The sequence below is a fragment of the Arvicola amphibius genome, chromosome 17 (genome assembly GCF_903992535.2).
Source record: "Arvicola amphibius chromosome 17, mArvAmp1.2, whole genome shotgun sequence".
In the NCBI taxonomy this organism is placed as follows: domain Eukaryota; kingdom Metazoa; phylum Chordata; class Mammalia; order Rodentia; family Cricetidae; genus Arvicola; species Arvicola amphibius.
Window position 1 is genome coordinate 28852438 of NC_052063.2, and position 16887 is coordinate 28869324.

A 16887-nucleotide genomic window follows, 5' to 3' on the forward strand; every position below is an offset into this window, starting at 1 on the left:
ACTCTCTCGGCATAATATCTAGTTATGGGTACCTGCTCCCATTTTCTGCCCAAGGAAGCCTCTCTGATGATGACTGGACAAGGCACAGGTCTATGAGTATAGCAGACTATCATTAGGAATCATTTCTTTTGTGTGTGTGTGTGTGTGTGTGTGTGTGTGTGTGTGTGTGTGTGTGTGTGCGTTCTCCTTGTTATTTCTATTTGGTTCTACCCTAGGTTCCTGGGCTATTCAGTCTCTGGTTCCTGGCCACCCTGGTCCAGGCAGTGTAAGGAAGTCTTGGGCTCCCTCTCCTGGTGTAGGACTCAAGTTAAACCAGACATTGGTTGTTTTTTCAAGACAGGGTTTCTCCATGTAGCCCTGGCTGTTCTGGAACTCACTCTGTAGACCAGGCTGGCCTCAAATTCTGCCTCCCGAGTGTGAGAGGCATGTGCTCAGGCATTTTGTTTCATTTGTTTGTTTGTTTATGAGTCCGTGTCTCACAATGTCGTCTCAACTGTCCTCGAGCTGGCCATGTAAATCGAGCGGCCGTGAACTCACAGACGCTGGCCTGATTCTGCTTCCTGAATGAACTCACAGACGATGGCCTGATTCTGCTTCCTGAATGCTGGGATTAAATTCACACCTGAAAGATCAACCAGGATTTGCTGTTGTTTACTGAGTTTTCCCAGCGTGTTCTTTCTGGCAGACGAGTGAGGAGAGGGTGGAGCGAATTGCTTTCTCTTCTTCACCGATCATTCCGTTCAGAGTCAGGCTTGCTTCTTTGCCTCCCTGGAGCATGACCTCTCTTGCTTTACTGAGTATAGTCTAGGCTTTCATCTCTATGACAGTTTCCTGAAAGGCTGATCCTTGATTTGTGCTCATGTTCCTATTTTAAAGATCTCTATGAAAGTTCAATCCCAGGGAAGTTTTGAAATTCTTCAGTCTTTGAAATGTCTCTGCTCCAGAGATCCTGGGATAGAAATTTTATTTTGATAATTACTCAAAAAATTGAAATATATGCACATATATACATATATACATATATTTAAATTGAGAACTTGACTTCTTTTTGTGAACCTGGGATGCATAGCTTGGAGTCTACCCTTTCTCTTGTCATTAAAACAAAAAGTTGAGAACTTTTTTTTAAACCTTATTTCTAATTTCCTTAGACTTTTACTATCTTGGTCATCTTTCTTTGTGTTGCTGTTCAGACAAAACCAAAATATTCCTTCCATTCTAAAAATAGATTTTATTTTTATTTTAGTTGTGTGTATGTGTGTGCTCTGTATGGGTAAGGTGACATGTCATATCTTAGCATAAGGAGTACTGCAGGGCTGGCTCAGTGGTTAAGAGCACTTGCTACTCTTTCATGAGAACTCGGAGTTCCATTCTCACCGTCCATGTCAGCTGGCTCACAACTGGCCATAACTCCCTTAATACAGTTCCAACAGATCCTATGCCCCCTTCTGGCTTCCCAGAGCATGTGACTGGCAGATTTTTGCACACACAAACATACACCCACCCACCCACCCCACAATCAACACATAACACATAAATCAAATCAAATCAAATCTATATTTTAGCAAAAGACGAATCTTTGTAATGACGTTTAGAAGAACAGTTCAGTGTATGACAATGTTTCTGATTATGCTAATGACTGTTTTTCCTTCTGCTTCTCTTTTCACAGTTTAAATGCTGTGGCTTGGTCAACGGAGCTGAAGATTGGGGAAGTAATTTTAAATATGCTCAAGAGTCATGCAAATGTACTAATGTGACAGAATCTCAGTGTTCTTATTATAATGGAATTAAGGTTAACAAACAGGTGAGAATAAGATCTATTTTGGCATATTAAGTAGTTCTGCTATATTTTTTTCACAATGACAGTCTCTGTAAAAACTTAAAATACAGCAAGCATTGGGAAACTCTGATAGGAAATACAGCAATATCCAAATGTAAAACTCATCTTTAGTAAATATAAAAGACATGTACCCCTCACCACAAGGTTTTTCCTAAGCTGTTCATTCTGCCTGGAAAGGATTAGTACACACATGACAATTGGCATTGATTTTTTTTCTGCTATTCTTTGGAGACTCCTCTATATCAGTGATACCACTGTAACATCAAAAAGGCTCCAACATCCTTTAAACAATTATCTGGCCATGAGAGATCCACAAATGCTATGGCAAACCACAACAGATTAGTGTCTGTGATACCCAAAGGTTATTTGCCATCTAGCAATATTTTTGTTTACCAATGTTGATGTCATGAATAAATGAAATAATAATAATAATCGTAGGGAAACAATTCTCCCCTCTGGACTACTGACCTTTACCTCCGGAGGTGAGGAGACTCTGCCCTGAAGCAGCATTGGGACACCCCATATTTACAGTGACTCATGGGAGAAGAAGTTGCCAGATCGCAATATTACTGTGCCATTTCATTGTCACAATTAAATTTTTGTATTCTTATTTTGATATCTGATTCTCTCCTGCCTACTTAAACTTAGCCACATCCAAGGTAGAATGTAAATCTACCTGGTACAGATTAATATGGCTACCATTTAGGACGAGGAAGAATTCATAGGCTTTGTTGACACGGATGCTTATTTCCTATGAAAGGCTCGGTAGAAAGATGTTTTTCCCTAAGATATATTCTGAAAAGCCCTCATAAAAGGATATTTTCTGAAAGTTCACACATAATTCGGTTGAGTATAAGCCAACAACTGTCCTACTACCGTAAAAGGAAGGTCAAAAATTCGTTGAATACGTCCATCTGCCGTGTGTCATTTGCAAGTCTGGAAAAATAGGAAATCTGCAATGATCATTATTCTGGTTTCCTTTTATTTTCTTCCCTCTCTTTTGACAAGATCACTTTATTTTCTTGGGTGCAGCAGACATAATGAATGCGAACCAATAGATGTCATTGTCCATCTTCCTCTTGACCCTAACTGACATGATAATCCCGATTGTTTTCTGTTTTGGATTAGAAATAATGGGAGAAGTCCATTACATTAAGGAATGGACTGGGGGAAAGACCTGTCCAGCCTTAGGGAGATCTTTCACTATTTCTAGCTAATAGCATGATTTGGTCAGTCTTTATATAAATGAGTATCATAAGGATGACAGAGTTCATGACAATATGAATTATGTTGTGCAGTGTTTCTACATTTTAAAGAGTTACCCTTGTAATTTTCAGTTACTGGAATGTTTAGAATTTGCCTGAAATATTCTAAAATTTGGTTTCCAGGATAGTTTGAATACATTCCAAATAATGTATCAGAGAAGTAACTTTTAAAATTCTCTCTCTTACTTAAAGTAATAGCAGAAAAGTACACAAAATTTTTAAAGGTAAAAGTAGCACTCATATTTATTATTAAAGTATTTGAAATGTTTTGCTTTTAAGAGGAACATCTTACTATGTCTAGTTGTAGCCTCAACAATAGGTTTCCCTGCTGCAGCTCACAAACACACATAATCCATAGTTAGGGGAACACCAGTTCTTTAAATGAACAATCCAAAGATAATATTCAATTATTTATAATCTTTTGATTATAAAATTATAGTTTGGAGATTATATTGGTATGAATTCATTTTTAAATTTTCAGAAAATGATTTTAGTTTTTCATTTTCTTAATTTTATTTTGTTACATTTTATTAAGACAATTTTAAAATTTAAATCTTTTTGATCATATTCTTCCCTTCCCCCAAGTCTTTCCAGACCCTCTCCCCATCCCAATCTCCCAATTTTAAGTTTAAAAAAAAACTCATTAAATTAAAACAAAATACACCTGCTGAAAAAAACTCTACCAAACTGTAACCAAATGAAAGTGCATGTGCGCGCGTGCACACACACACACACACACACAAAACTGTGGAGTCAATTATTTATTGGTCAGCTAACTACTTCTGAACATAAGACCTGTCCTGCAGTAATTGATAAATTGGTATCATTCTATTGATTATCAACCCCAACATTCAGGAGCTATGTAGCTAAAGCAAAAAGAAAATATATTTATCTCAAATGCTCTTTCACACTAAGAAGAAGATGAAGCTAGAAGTAGAAGAAATAGTTCAATTCCTTTTTGTTGACCTTGGTAATACAACAAGTCAACCAGATGAATAAGTATGAGATCAAAATTTCACTAAAAGCATTGTTGTTTGTTTGTTTGTTTGTTTTACCAGCCCTGTCTTGATCTGATAAAAGATCTGGTTGAAAAGAACATTATCATAGTCATTGGAGTTGCTTTCGGACTGGCAGTTATTGAGGTACAGTATTACAGTGTCATTGTCTCTGCGTTCATTCCACTTCTCATTGATCCTAACAAATGCCAAATGCGGGTGCTGAGAGAGCACTGGGTACACACTGCCCAGGGCACAGCATCTCTCTGAGTCAGCCTTGAGTCTGGAACAGGTAGGATTATAGTGCTATAAACCAAGAAGGGGCGAGGCTGCTGTTTCTAAATGTCTTCTTGCAATGTACCAGTATATATAGGCCATATATTCATCTACACACAGATGATTTACCTGAACACAGATGTCACAGAAAAAGAGTAATATATACTAGGTATTGTTGAGGGAAAAAAATAACATCTGTACAATTCTTATTTGTAGGTATCCCTTTGATATCAAAACTAGTTCAAGTGTTAAAATTTTCTGAAGTGAGGTAGAATGAAGGAAATGAAAAAAGGAAAAAAAGATCCAGCTGTCACAACTGGCCATTTCTAGCCATGATCTTGCAACACAACATAGAAGCCGAACTTAAAGGAGTGGAGAAATGTTTTGCCTCCAATTCATTCTAGAGAAATTTAAGAACTTCTTTCTTTCTTTCTTTCTTTCTTTCTTTCTTTCTTTCTTTCTTTTTTTTTTGGTTTTTCAAGACAGGGTTTCCCTGTAGTTTCTAGAGTTTCTGTAGTTCTGAAACTAGCTCTTGTAGACCAGGCTGGCCTCGAACTCAGAGATCTGCCTGCCTCTGCCTCCCGAGTGCTGGGATTAAAGGCGTGCGCCACCACCGCCCGGCAGAACTTCTAAACAGTAGAAGTAGTTACCTTGGATTTTCTCATCTTAGATACCATGAGTGATCTTGGAGATATTTCCAGGAAAGCTCTCAGTGAAGCGTGTGAATCCTTCCATCAATTTAATGATTGATGTTGAAAAATATATTTTCCATTGGATTTCTATCTTGATGGATTTTCTTGTCATTTTATTTTATATCCGGAAAAGTAACTTTCATATGGTCTCCAAATATCTACAAAGAATATGAAATAAAACATTTTCAAAGCAGCATTTATAGTATTAAATCATGGTATGGTATTAAATTTATGGTATTAGACCATGAGAAATGTAGACCTGATGTGTCAGAACCTCCCATGACCACATGTAAATACAATAGCAAGAATTCAAACACTGTGTGGTACTTCCCAGGTGATTGCAGCAGAATGACACTTACATCATTCTTGTGGAATGCTGGGTAGTGTTCCTTTAGGCTCTTCCTCTTGTCACACAACTGCTTGGTCAGAATTTTGGTTGAGATTAAAGTAATTAATCAGTGTCCTCAGTTGTTACTGGTGGAATTTCTTAGTCATGTATCAGAAAAGAACCAGGTACTACTAGTATCAAATACACACACACACACACACACACACACACACACACACACATCTTGCCACCCAAATGAGTCAAAGTCAAATGTTACTTTGCATTAGGTCTGTTTTTCTTGATTGTGCCATTGGTTCTGTGTCCTGTGTTTACTTCGTATTCTGGCTTCATGCTAATTTAGAAAGAATAGACAACGGCTCCAAAGGCAATTGAAGAATCTCATATATATTATTGTCACATGAACACGTGGCACACATACACTTACGCTTTCATAGGGTTGATTTTAAAGGAACAGTCGTGGCTGAGGATATGGCTTGGTCATAGAGCACGAGGTTAATGTGCCCAGAGACCTGGGTTAAATCACTACCTAATTAAGATTGGGAAAGCAGGTTTTAAATGAGGTTATGTATTAAATTTCATTTTACACTCAAACTTAGAGAGTTGCCTATGACTGAATATAGCTCACGCATGCCTTTAAGAGGTTTGTTGAAGCTGAGCCAAAAGTAATAAGGACATGAATGACTAGAAAGATTGGTGTCTTCCATATCTTAGCCAAACTTACTGCCAAGAATCTAAACAGATCTGGAGGAAAGGAAGATTGCAAGAGGGATAGCACGCATATCAATATTTTATGAATTTGATAAATTCCATGTACTTGTTACACATTTAGGGACGTTATTAGTTCTCATACCTGACTTTCCAGTGAAGTACTTGAATAAACCCTGTGTACAATAGTTTACCACTATGGGTTTGTGTGGTACTGTCATGATGTGCAATCATTAGCGAGCCAAGTGACATTGGGATGCCTAGACTATATGTAGATATAGTTAACAATTGATTGACAGAATTGTTGGATACTTTTCTTTGATTTCTCAATCTAAAGCCTGTCTTCTGTCTTCTGGAGTTTGATGTAAAACAAGGATTTGATGCCTTACTTTATCCAAAAGAGAGCTTTGCAAATGGCCCCCGTTATCCAGTCAGTAGAAATGTGCCTGCCCCCAAATAGACTCTAGTCTTAGAGTCATTCAGTGAGTCTCTCAGCACTTCAATCTTTTTGACTTCCAAATTTAAGGAAACACAAAGATACACACAGAGAAAGTCTCTTCTCACAAACCTTTATAAAGAAATAGAAGCATCTCTCTACAAACCTAATGCAGAAAGTATATGCAGACAATCTTCTCAGGAAAAAAAAACACATCATCATCTGTATTTAGGCTTTAGGTGGAGGCTTTGTTAAAGCTATATTCCTTTGGGGCTCCTTTACAGCTTGAATACTAGAAACTCATATAAAATACTCATACTTAATTCTGTGAAAAATTCATCTGTAAATGTTTGGAATCCTTATCTGGACTTAAATAAGCAGATTATTATTAAAAGGTGGTCAGCATTTTGTGGTTTTACTTTCACTAAGCAAAAAAAAAATTATCAAATGACGTATTCATCTTTTAATAGGACAAAAGTTAACCTCAAAGGAGGTCCTAAGAACAAAGCAATTCAGAGAATTGGCCATTTTACCACATTTCTAAAAACAGCTCCAGCATATGGGAGTCTGAAGTGCACAAACACTTAGCAGCAAGTCTGTTTTGAGTCTTTGTTCACATATCATAAAACGCTGAATCTCGTTTCTGTGTTTCTGAACACACGTATTCTTAACATATAAAGAAATGAAAGAAGTGTGATATTAGTGATAAAACATTAATATGAAATTACTATTTGAAAGTGTTTCATTAAGTTCTTCAACCTGTGCACAGTATAAATGGAAGTCGCCACCCTCCTCCCCAAACTCCACGTCTCCTTTTCAAGGGAACTGTGGCAGAGGAAGCTGCCATTTGCTGAGTCATCTTAAACGCTCATACTCTATCACTTCTACATCAGAACCAAAGCATTCAAGTCACTAGTTAGTTGTGGAGTCCATTAGAGAGAGTTTGGAGGTTTTTTTTTTTCTTTTGGAAGAACTGATGACATAGAATTCACACCCTAGATTTTCAATTGTGTTTTGTTACTTCAAAAGAAAATTCCTGAGTTAAGCTAGCCCCCATGTTTGCGAGTGATTTTTTTTTCTTCTTCAAAAATGTATATAATTCTTTCACTTCTAAGCATTGGCTAAAACTTCAGTAGGAGAAATTCTAGACGCCTTGATTTCTCTGTGGATGATCCAAACCAGATGACCGTGGTCTTTCCAGGGAATCAATAAGTATATTTAGCTCCCACAGCCTGGTGTTACCCAGAGCTCAGAGGGAAATGCTTTATAGAAGGATGTATGTGTATCACAAGGAGAGAACGTCCTTTAGTAGCAGTTGATACTGCACAATGAAGCAGGGGCATACAGAGAGAGAGAGAGAGAGAGAGAGAGAGAGAGAGAGAGAGAGAGAGAGAGAGAGAGAGAGAGAGAGAGAGAGGGAGAGAGGGAGACAGAGAGAGAGACAAAGAGAGAGACACAGAGACACAGAGAGACACAGAGACACAGAGAGACAGAGACAGAGAGAGATCTGTACTCACTCTTTGGTATTGTTCTCTTCGTTCTTTTCCTCAGGAGTCTAAAATCTCATGAGAGATTCAATCCACAGTTTCTGTTTTCTCCCTATTATTCTTTAAATTCCACATTAATCCTGTTTTTTTTTTTATTTCTAGATTCTTGGTTTGGTGTTTTCTATGGTGCTGTACTGCCAGATTGGGAGCAAATGAATCTGCAGATTTACCAAGTAATCCTAAACACCGTTTAAGTTTTTGCTTTGGCTTTGTAACTTTATATAAGCGAGTACTGTAAATACCAGGAGCAAATGTCTTATTAAAATGTCTTGCCTAGGCTCACTACAGATATTTTCACACATACTCAGCATATTTAAATGTGAGGGACAGAAAAAAAATGAATGTGTATTTTTTTCACACAATAAAAAGTGTTTACGTTGATGCTTTTCTGGTGTCTGGTCAGTGTGTTCAGGTGGCTCTGTGCTTCCGGGGATGTTCACCAGGACCTACCCAGGGGAACAACTTCATTTCTCAGTGACAAGAGAATAGGAGGGCAGTGAAACTGGGATTTTTCAAAAAATACTGTTTCAAAAAATACTGATTTTTCAAAAACCCGTTTCATCAGGTTTTTCAGTGACTAACAATGAGATTGTCTAAAGTTGAAGTACTTAAGAACGGTCCGGCCGTGTAATCACCACTTTTTAAAAAGATCTTTATGGTTCTGTGTTTTGCTTCAGATGTACTATAAGTGCCAAAAAAAGTGCCTATTTCTCAGCCTTAGAGCCCCTTGGTGCCTGTTGCCTCGCTGGACCTTCCTATGGGACAAAACAGTTAAAGCTACATTTACTTTCTAGCTCATGGAAATATATTTTTAATTTTACATTCTACTGAAATGTAGCATGCAGCAGAATGAATAACTCTTCAGTGTGTAACTCTGAGGTTGTGCATATATGTCTGTGTAAGGACTATCCAATGACAGTATTCTTAGCATACCACGTTGCTCCCTAACGCCACTTCCCAATCCTATTAATCAGAGCAGAGTGTTCACATTTGTATCTCCTTGCATGTCTGTTTACTAAGGCTTGCTGGAAGTGTTTATACCCTGGACATTGGCAACTGCCATGTCAGGATTTTTAGTCTGAATAGTTATGGAAGCATGTATCAGCACACTGACTCAGTGTTTCCTCAATGATAACCATTGTTCTGACTCTTGTGATCATAGATCAATTTTCCTGCTCTTAAACTTCCTCTTAGTACAATAAGAAGCTGTGCATTTTGGCTTTCTTTCTTGGCTCTTTGTCTATGGGATCTATATTATTGCATGTAGGTGTAGCTTATTCCTATTGCTATGTAATAGTCTACTATGTATGGACATACTACAATGCATTGATCCATTCTTCTGTTGATGGGTATTTGGTTGTATTGCTGCAATAAAGCTGATACAAACATTCTTTTACATGCCCTTTTATATGTACATATCTGTGTATGTACACAGACATACATATATGTATATATGTGCATGCGTGTGCATACACACACACAAACATATGCAGAAACTGGCTTTCTCCTCTGTGCAGGAGAAAGACGACAGAAGGCAATTATTGTTAAGTTGCTCAAAGTGACAGCAAAAGAGTAGAAAATTTGGGGTATCTCTGCTGGATTGAACATCTCTATTCTGTACTCTCCAATTCAATGGTTCTTCTGTAAAAATGTATCATCTGCCAAGCACTCTACAATATTATCACCTCATGTCTTCCCACACATCCCTGTGAAATAGGCCCTCACAATGACCCCCATTTTTCCGGTGAGACAGTGAAAACTTAGAGAAGTTAAGTAACTTGCCCACAACTGATTTGGGATTCCCCTCTGTATGCTGTGAATAGCATTGGTTAATAAAGAAGCTGCTTTGGGTCTATTGCAGAACAGAATAGGGCAAGGTAGGAGCTCCAAGCAGGTAGATAAGGAGAGAGTAGGCGAAGTTAAAGAGAAGCCACGTAGCCGCCAGAAGAAACGGATGCAGAAACTTTGCCCGCTAAGCCACAGCCACATGGAGATACACAGATTAATAGAAATGGGTTAATTTATCATATAAGAGCTATCTAGCAGTATGCTTAAGTGATTGGCTAAGCAGTGATCTAAATAATATAGTTTCTGAATGATTATTTCCATTCTATGTGGCCAGGAAATGAACAAGCAGCCTCTGCCAACACACGACAGAAATGATAAACAATGGGCAGAAATGAGATTCAAGCCTTGACTGTAACCTCCCAAATGCTGTTATCTGTTGGCTTTATAGTATAGATATATTTATACTATCTATAAATTTTCCATATTTTGATAATCACTATTTTTTGTGTCTGTTGTACATGGAAACTCTTTGAAGACATTGCTTCTTATGTGTGCTTATATCCCTATTACACAGTGATTTTAGCACTGAGCTGGCACTATAACTAAAAGTTATAGATTTTTCTGAGCATTCACTCAGTCTCTGAATATATTCTAAACACTTTGCATAGAGCAACCCTCTTATGTTGTTGCTAGTACTAGACCCATTTTGAAACAGGGAAAGCCTGTCCTGGAGAGACTAATTTAAGGGCACATAGGTAGTAAGTGAAGGAATCATTACTGGTTCCACATGACTCAGAACCTGTGCTTTTTGTGTGGTAGAATCTAAAGCAGCTGTGATAATTTATTCTCATATGAGATATGTATGGGAAGTGTATTCCCCTCTTCTGAGCACGAGGGAAACCAAGGAAGGCAGTTACAAAAATCCTTACAATTTTTATACTGAAGAAAACAGTTATGAAAATGAATATTAATATTTCTTTTGCATAATTTTGGGTACATAATAGGAGCTCAGTAAATAATATATTGTCTTGATAATATAAGGGCTTTCTTTTTAATCAGACAGCCTTAGTAGGAAAACAGAAGCCCTCTAACCCCTTCAAATAATAAGGGCATAGAGCAAGAAACTAATGTATGAGGCGCCATGTCCTGCCATAACAAAATAGACTAAGTGGTTAAAAAGGCAAAATTTCCAATTTCTGAAAGCTGAGAATTTTAAGACCAAGATGCTGGTGGATTCCGTTCCTGGTGAAGACTCTTCTGCCTTGCAGTCAGCCCCTTCTCGCTGTGTTCTCATGCTGGGAAGCAGGATAAAAACGGGTGGAGAGCATGTGTTCTGGTATGTATTTCCTAGACAACAATACTACCAGTTCCAAGTTCTACCCCATGACTGTATTTAACATAGATTACTTCCTCATTCATACACTTCCACAGTGGGAGTTGGGGCTTTAAAATATGACATTTAGGGGGAAATAACTCCTTCTACATCAATTACTCACATAGATGGTGGGGGAAAGTAGACAGAGGATAAGTGAGGTAAACCAGAGATTAGCAGCAGGAAGACATTGCTAATGTATGTAGAAGCAAAGGCAGAGACAACGCTGGGATCCGGGGTTGTGTGGAAGAAGATGGAACCAAGAAAGGGACCACAGAGGAAGGATTAAGAGCCGTGGAAATCACACAGCAGCACCAACCCCATTCCTTTGCCATCCCTCCACCAGCTGAATCCACCAGACAGGAGAGCTGGGGGTTCAGCTCCCACTAAGGCCGAACATAGCTGGATATAGGAAAGCCTGACCGAGGGCAGAAACAGAAGAATCATCAAAACTAAATCAGCCTTTGAGAACAGGCACAGAGGTGCTTAATTTTCTGAGAAAAGGGCATAACCATGGTAAAAATAAATAACGAAGAGATTTTAGAATCTGTATGAGAAATTGTGCAGTTTCTCACATTTTCCCCCTCTTGGCTAAAGTTGATGGTATTTCAAGGACAGAGAAGACTTGAGAGCAATTGCTCTGAATGGGGGCCATTTTACCCTGAGGGGTTATTTGTCAATGTCTGGAGACAGTTTTGGTTATCAGCACTGTGAGTGGAGGAGGGTGTTACTGGCATCGGTGGGCAGAGGCTAGCAATCCTCTCACACTCTACGGCGCACGCGAGCTTGTCCAGCAGCTAAAACTATCCAGTTCAGAATGTCAGCTGCGCTGTGCAGGGCGGAGAGAGCCTAATTAGAGAGCCACATGTGAGCAACAGAGCAGGAGAGAGAGCCCTAGCTGGGGAGAGTCTCCTCGTGCAGGTATCGAAGGTGAATAGAGGGGGTAAGAGCTTTGACAACTCCTTAGAGTGGCGACCTTCACAAGTCACTTGAATTTCCTCTTCTTCAAGGGAGAACTTTTATCAGGAAGACATTAACATTTCCAGACATCACCCTGCAAAGATCAGCGGCTGAAATGCATCCAGGCTTCTGCTTTGGCTGTTTCAAATTGTTTATTTTCTTTTGATAATTTGCTTGCTTTCTAAATTTGTTGTTTTTCTTTCCTTTTCTTTTCTTTTTTCTTTTTTTTTTCGCTCTGGATGCGATTATAAAGGAAGGTTTTACTTTCCTGAGTAATGTTAAATTCTGATTTAAAAATAAATTCATCTTTTACTTCTTGGCTCCAAGATCAAACCAGAATATTACAAAATATGTAAAATTTTTTTAGTTACTTAAAAATCCTAGCAAGAACAAAATGAAAAGATTTTTTTCCCATCAACCTGTTAATCCAATGAAAATGTTTCTCCAATTCAGTGACGTGTAGGTATTATTTTTCATTATGTTTAAGGTTATCCATGGTGCTAATCTAGATACATAAAACTCAAGTGAACACTGGCATGTTTCTCAGATCTACTCTCTTCTCCGTTTCTCTTCTGCCATCCTATTTTCATGATCTCTCCTGAAGCAGAGTCATTATAAAAACCACCTCTTAAAATATTTATTATTCATGTATGTGGATGTGTGTGCCTCTGTTCAGATGTGCCATGCCCATGGAGGACAAACATGGGCATTGGGTTCCCTGGAGCTGGAGCTTCAGGTGGTCACGATCTACTTGATTTGAGTGTGAGAAACTGAACTCATCCTCTGCAAGCACAGCAAGCGCTTGTAGAAGGGAGCGGCGGGCTGTGTCCCGCCACCCGGCTAGCTTTACCCAAAATAATTACACGGAAACTGTATTCTTTTAAAACACTGCCTGGCCCATAGTTTCAGCCTCTTATTGGCTAATTCTCACATCTTCCTTTAACCCATATTTAGTAATCTGTGTAGCACCATGAGGTGTGGCTTACCAGGAGAGATCTTAACCTGTGTCCATCTTGGAGAGGGGAAGCATGGAGACTGCATATGGCGACTGCCTGAAGTGTCTCCCCACTCCTGCTACCCAGCATTCTGTTCTGTCTACTCCACCTACCTAATTTTCTGTTCTCTTAAAGGGCCAAGGCAGTATCTTTATTAATAATGAAAGTAACACATAGACACTCCTCCATCAAGCGCTCTTAACTACCGAGCCATCTCTCCAGTCTCAGTGCAATAACCTCTCAATAGGCTTTTCCACACGTGTTCTACTTCCTTCAAATCCATCGCCTTCAGTGACCCTGGAACCATCTGTCCAGAAGAGAAATGTCATTTGTATTCTATGCCGTATTATGTGCTCAGGTTCTAAGATACGTGTGCAGTCTCCTGTGGCTTATGATGCTCTTCATCAGAGCTGTGTCTGTTTCCCTGCTCCTCTCTAGGCTTTGTTCCGTGTGTAACCCCCAAGCCTTCTCGTCTTTGCCTGGTTCCCACACTGTCACCTTCTGTAATGGCACCATTCTGGGCCCAATCAGGACTGTTCGGTTTTCCATTTAAATGCGCACGTCCTCATATGTCTTAGTTATTTTTCATCTGCATTTAGTGATTAGATTTTTGATGACTCTCAGGATCCTGAATTTGCATAACAGATCCTAGCACAGTAACTAGGACATATTAATAGTTCAGTCAGCATATACAATTATTAGCACCTGGCTCATTTGAAAGACAATAGCCCTGCTGACCTAAAGACCGTTCATGAAGATCAGCGTTGACTTACTATCACATATATGTGTACATATATACACATACACATATACAACTAGTATACAAGATAACACATATATTATAAATAGCTAATATTATGTTACTATATAATATTATATCATTATAGTAATTATATTTGTATATTATGTATTTTATATAGTTATATTGATCTTATATATCCTCTATATTACTTATTATATATAACTAAATTATTATGTTTGTGTGTATATATATATAAAATAGTCTTCAAACGAATTCAAGCTCATTTGAGTCTCAGAGCTATTCTCTTATTAAAGTTTTTCTTAGAGTTCAGAGGAGGAAACTGTAATACAGGGAAGTTAAGCAAGTCATTTGAATTTGCTACAGCCAAGATGCAAACTCAGGTATCCTGGTTCCATATTACATTATTAAGCCCCAATATATATCTTGGGGAAAAGCTAATCTGATTAAAATTTGAGTTTTAGATTCTTTTCAGAGAAGTCAAATTGCTAGGGCTATTATGTGAACATCTGGTTATATGGCAGAGTACCATAAATTCAATGGAGAGTCTTCCCCTTTCTTCATACTTCTACTACATGTATGTTCTAATATATATTAGATATATGAGATCAATATAACTATATAAAATACAACATATAAAATTATATATACATATATATATATATATATATATATATATCTCCCATCATGATGTTTACCACATGCTGGTTTCTTTTATCTCAGGAAGATCAATTTGAAAAAGAAATGCATTCTTTCTTACCCATATAATCTACTCATTTACAGGTTGTCAAGTTGTAGACAATATCTTTTGAATTAATAAGATGAAATATATTTTACATTCTAAAAGACCTTGCAATAACCACACCCATGAATGACAGTTAAGGCATGTGACTTACAATCAAGTAGTTTGACTCCAAAAAGAAGATGAGAATATAGTGTTATTCTCCATGAGAGGAGTTCATTTGGTTATGGCTTATGTCTCCTGCTGCTGTATCAATGAAGAGGAACTGCAAGCTACAGAATCTGTAAGCAGATTCCTGAAGTTTCCAATCGTGGCTTCACCATCCAGCAGCCAAGTGATGCTGGACATACTCATGCCTCTGTGACTCATCTGAGAACTGAGAATGAGCAGAAGTCTCTACAGAGTTGTCGTGGTCTTAACTAAGACAACACATACAAACTGTTTAGTATATGCAGTACGGTTAGCACTCAATAAGCATCAGTATCTACAACATTGTGATTATGTAATTATTATAAGTAAATTATTTTAAAGTCACATTCATCAAATTTTTGTTTTTGATCAGAAAGCTCCTTTGGACTTCAAAGAAAGTTTGGAGCCATCAATAACCTCATCTTCAAAGCTATGTAATTTTGAAATGGATTTTGGCAGCAAGTCCTCCAGAAAAGGCTAAATCCTCCAGTCAAACTCTTGTTCCAAGGCTGCCCTCTGGATAGTGTGTTAGGAACCGGAACCTAACAGACAGAGCAGAGACGGGGGCCGGAAGCTGAACCTCAGGGAGGGAAACGCGGTAACTGGAAAGGAAAGGCGCTGGCCATCATTGTGTCAGGATGAGGAGAGAGAGCGCACAGTGGGCTCTGCTGGCCAGCTGAAACCTAAGGAAGTCACATGTTCTTAATACAATCTGAGCATCAGCTTTGGCAAAGCCAAGAGCGCTAACTAGACGAGGCGAGCAGGGCGCTGCACCTGGCTCACGGGGTCTCCAGGAGTATCTCTGTGGCACTATTCCAAGTGAATCTAATAGAACCTGTTCTCCACAGAAGTTGTGGTTTGGGGAAAACAGGTGAGGGTTCTTGGCAGAGCCGAAGATGAAACCTAGTGGAAAAGTTGCAAACAACCAAGGAAGTATTCATTATTTCATAAACAAAAGTCATAATTGACAACAGAACTTTTTAGTTACAAAACTAAACATTGATGCAGAACTGGGAAAGTAACATACTAAGCCTAACAAATACTCTGAAATAAAATAAGTATCAATTAGTATATAATGATGGATGATGAGCACTAGGATGTGGCCAGTACTTGCTGAAGGATGAAGGATGAGGTCTCAGGGACCTAAAAGCTGGCACTGTGCTCAGTAGCTTGGGCCTTGGCTGGCTTTGTTTCCAACACTTTTTTTTCTAAGCTTGACAATTATCCCTTAGTGTCTCAAAAATCTTCGCTTTGGAAAGTACTTTCAAAAGCCCCAAAGATCTTACAAATCCTTCCATAGAAGAGACAAGTTTCTGAGGGAAAAGTCAACTTTCTTTCCTGGAACTCATTAAGTGGTAAAAATAAATCTAAAAATATCATGGAAACAATGTATATTTAGAGTACGATAAACCAGAACTTTGATTTTTCCTTACCACCTAGCTTACTTTCACATGCAATCATCTTTATGGTCAAATGGTACTGATGTTGCTGGTTAAAGATAAGGAAATGTTATAACTAGTTGGAGAAAGGGAAAGAAAGGAAAGATATGGATAATTAAGAGACCACTGGGTAAGCAAAGGAAAATGGATGTTCATATTTTTCTTCCCTCGGGTTCATAGATTATACTTAATATTGGATTGCTTGTTGTTGTGGATTAAAATATTGGTAAGACAATCAAAATTCCTTGTACAGCCAGGAGTGGTGGTGCATACCTTTAATCCCAGCAATCTGGAGTCAGAGGCATGTGGAACTCTGTGAGTTCAAGGGTAGGCTGGTCTACAAAGTGATTTCCAGGACAGCTGGGGCTGTTACACTGAGAAATCTTGTTTCGAAAAACAAAAATAAAACAAACAAAAATTCCTTGTATAACTTATTAATCATTATAAGAGAAAGAAATGCTCAGGAGATAAGATGGGGACAAAAGGGAACATTTCTATAGTAGATATCAGTTCTTTGTCAGTCTCAAACCTAGTTTCTCT

The 16887-nt window shown here is 38.3% G+C and overlaps 1 protein-coding gene across 3 annotated transcripts in view; it reads left to right on the top strand.

Moving 5' to 3' along the window:
- Positions 1-8484, top strand: part of Tspan8 (tetraspanin 8) — a 34047-nt gene extending 25563 nt beyond the window's left edge. For all 3 annotated transcript variants that reach the window (XM_038315013.1, XM_038315012.1, XM_038315011.1), the window contains 3 exons: positions 1667-1801; positions 4161-4244; positions 8205-8484. In XM_038315013.1, the coding sequence (XP_038170941.1) occupies positions 1667-1801; positions 4161-4244; positions 8205-8258 (273 nt within the window). In that variant the 3' untranslated portion in view covers positions 8259-8484. The remainder of the gene's footprint in view (positions 1-1666; positions 1802-4160; positions 4245-8204) is intronic.
- Positions 8485-16887: the final 8403 nt, after the last annotated feature.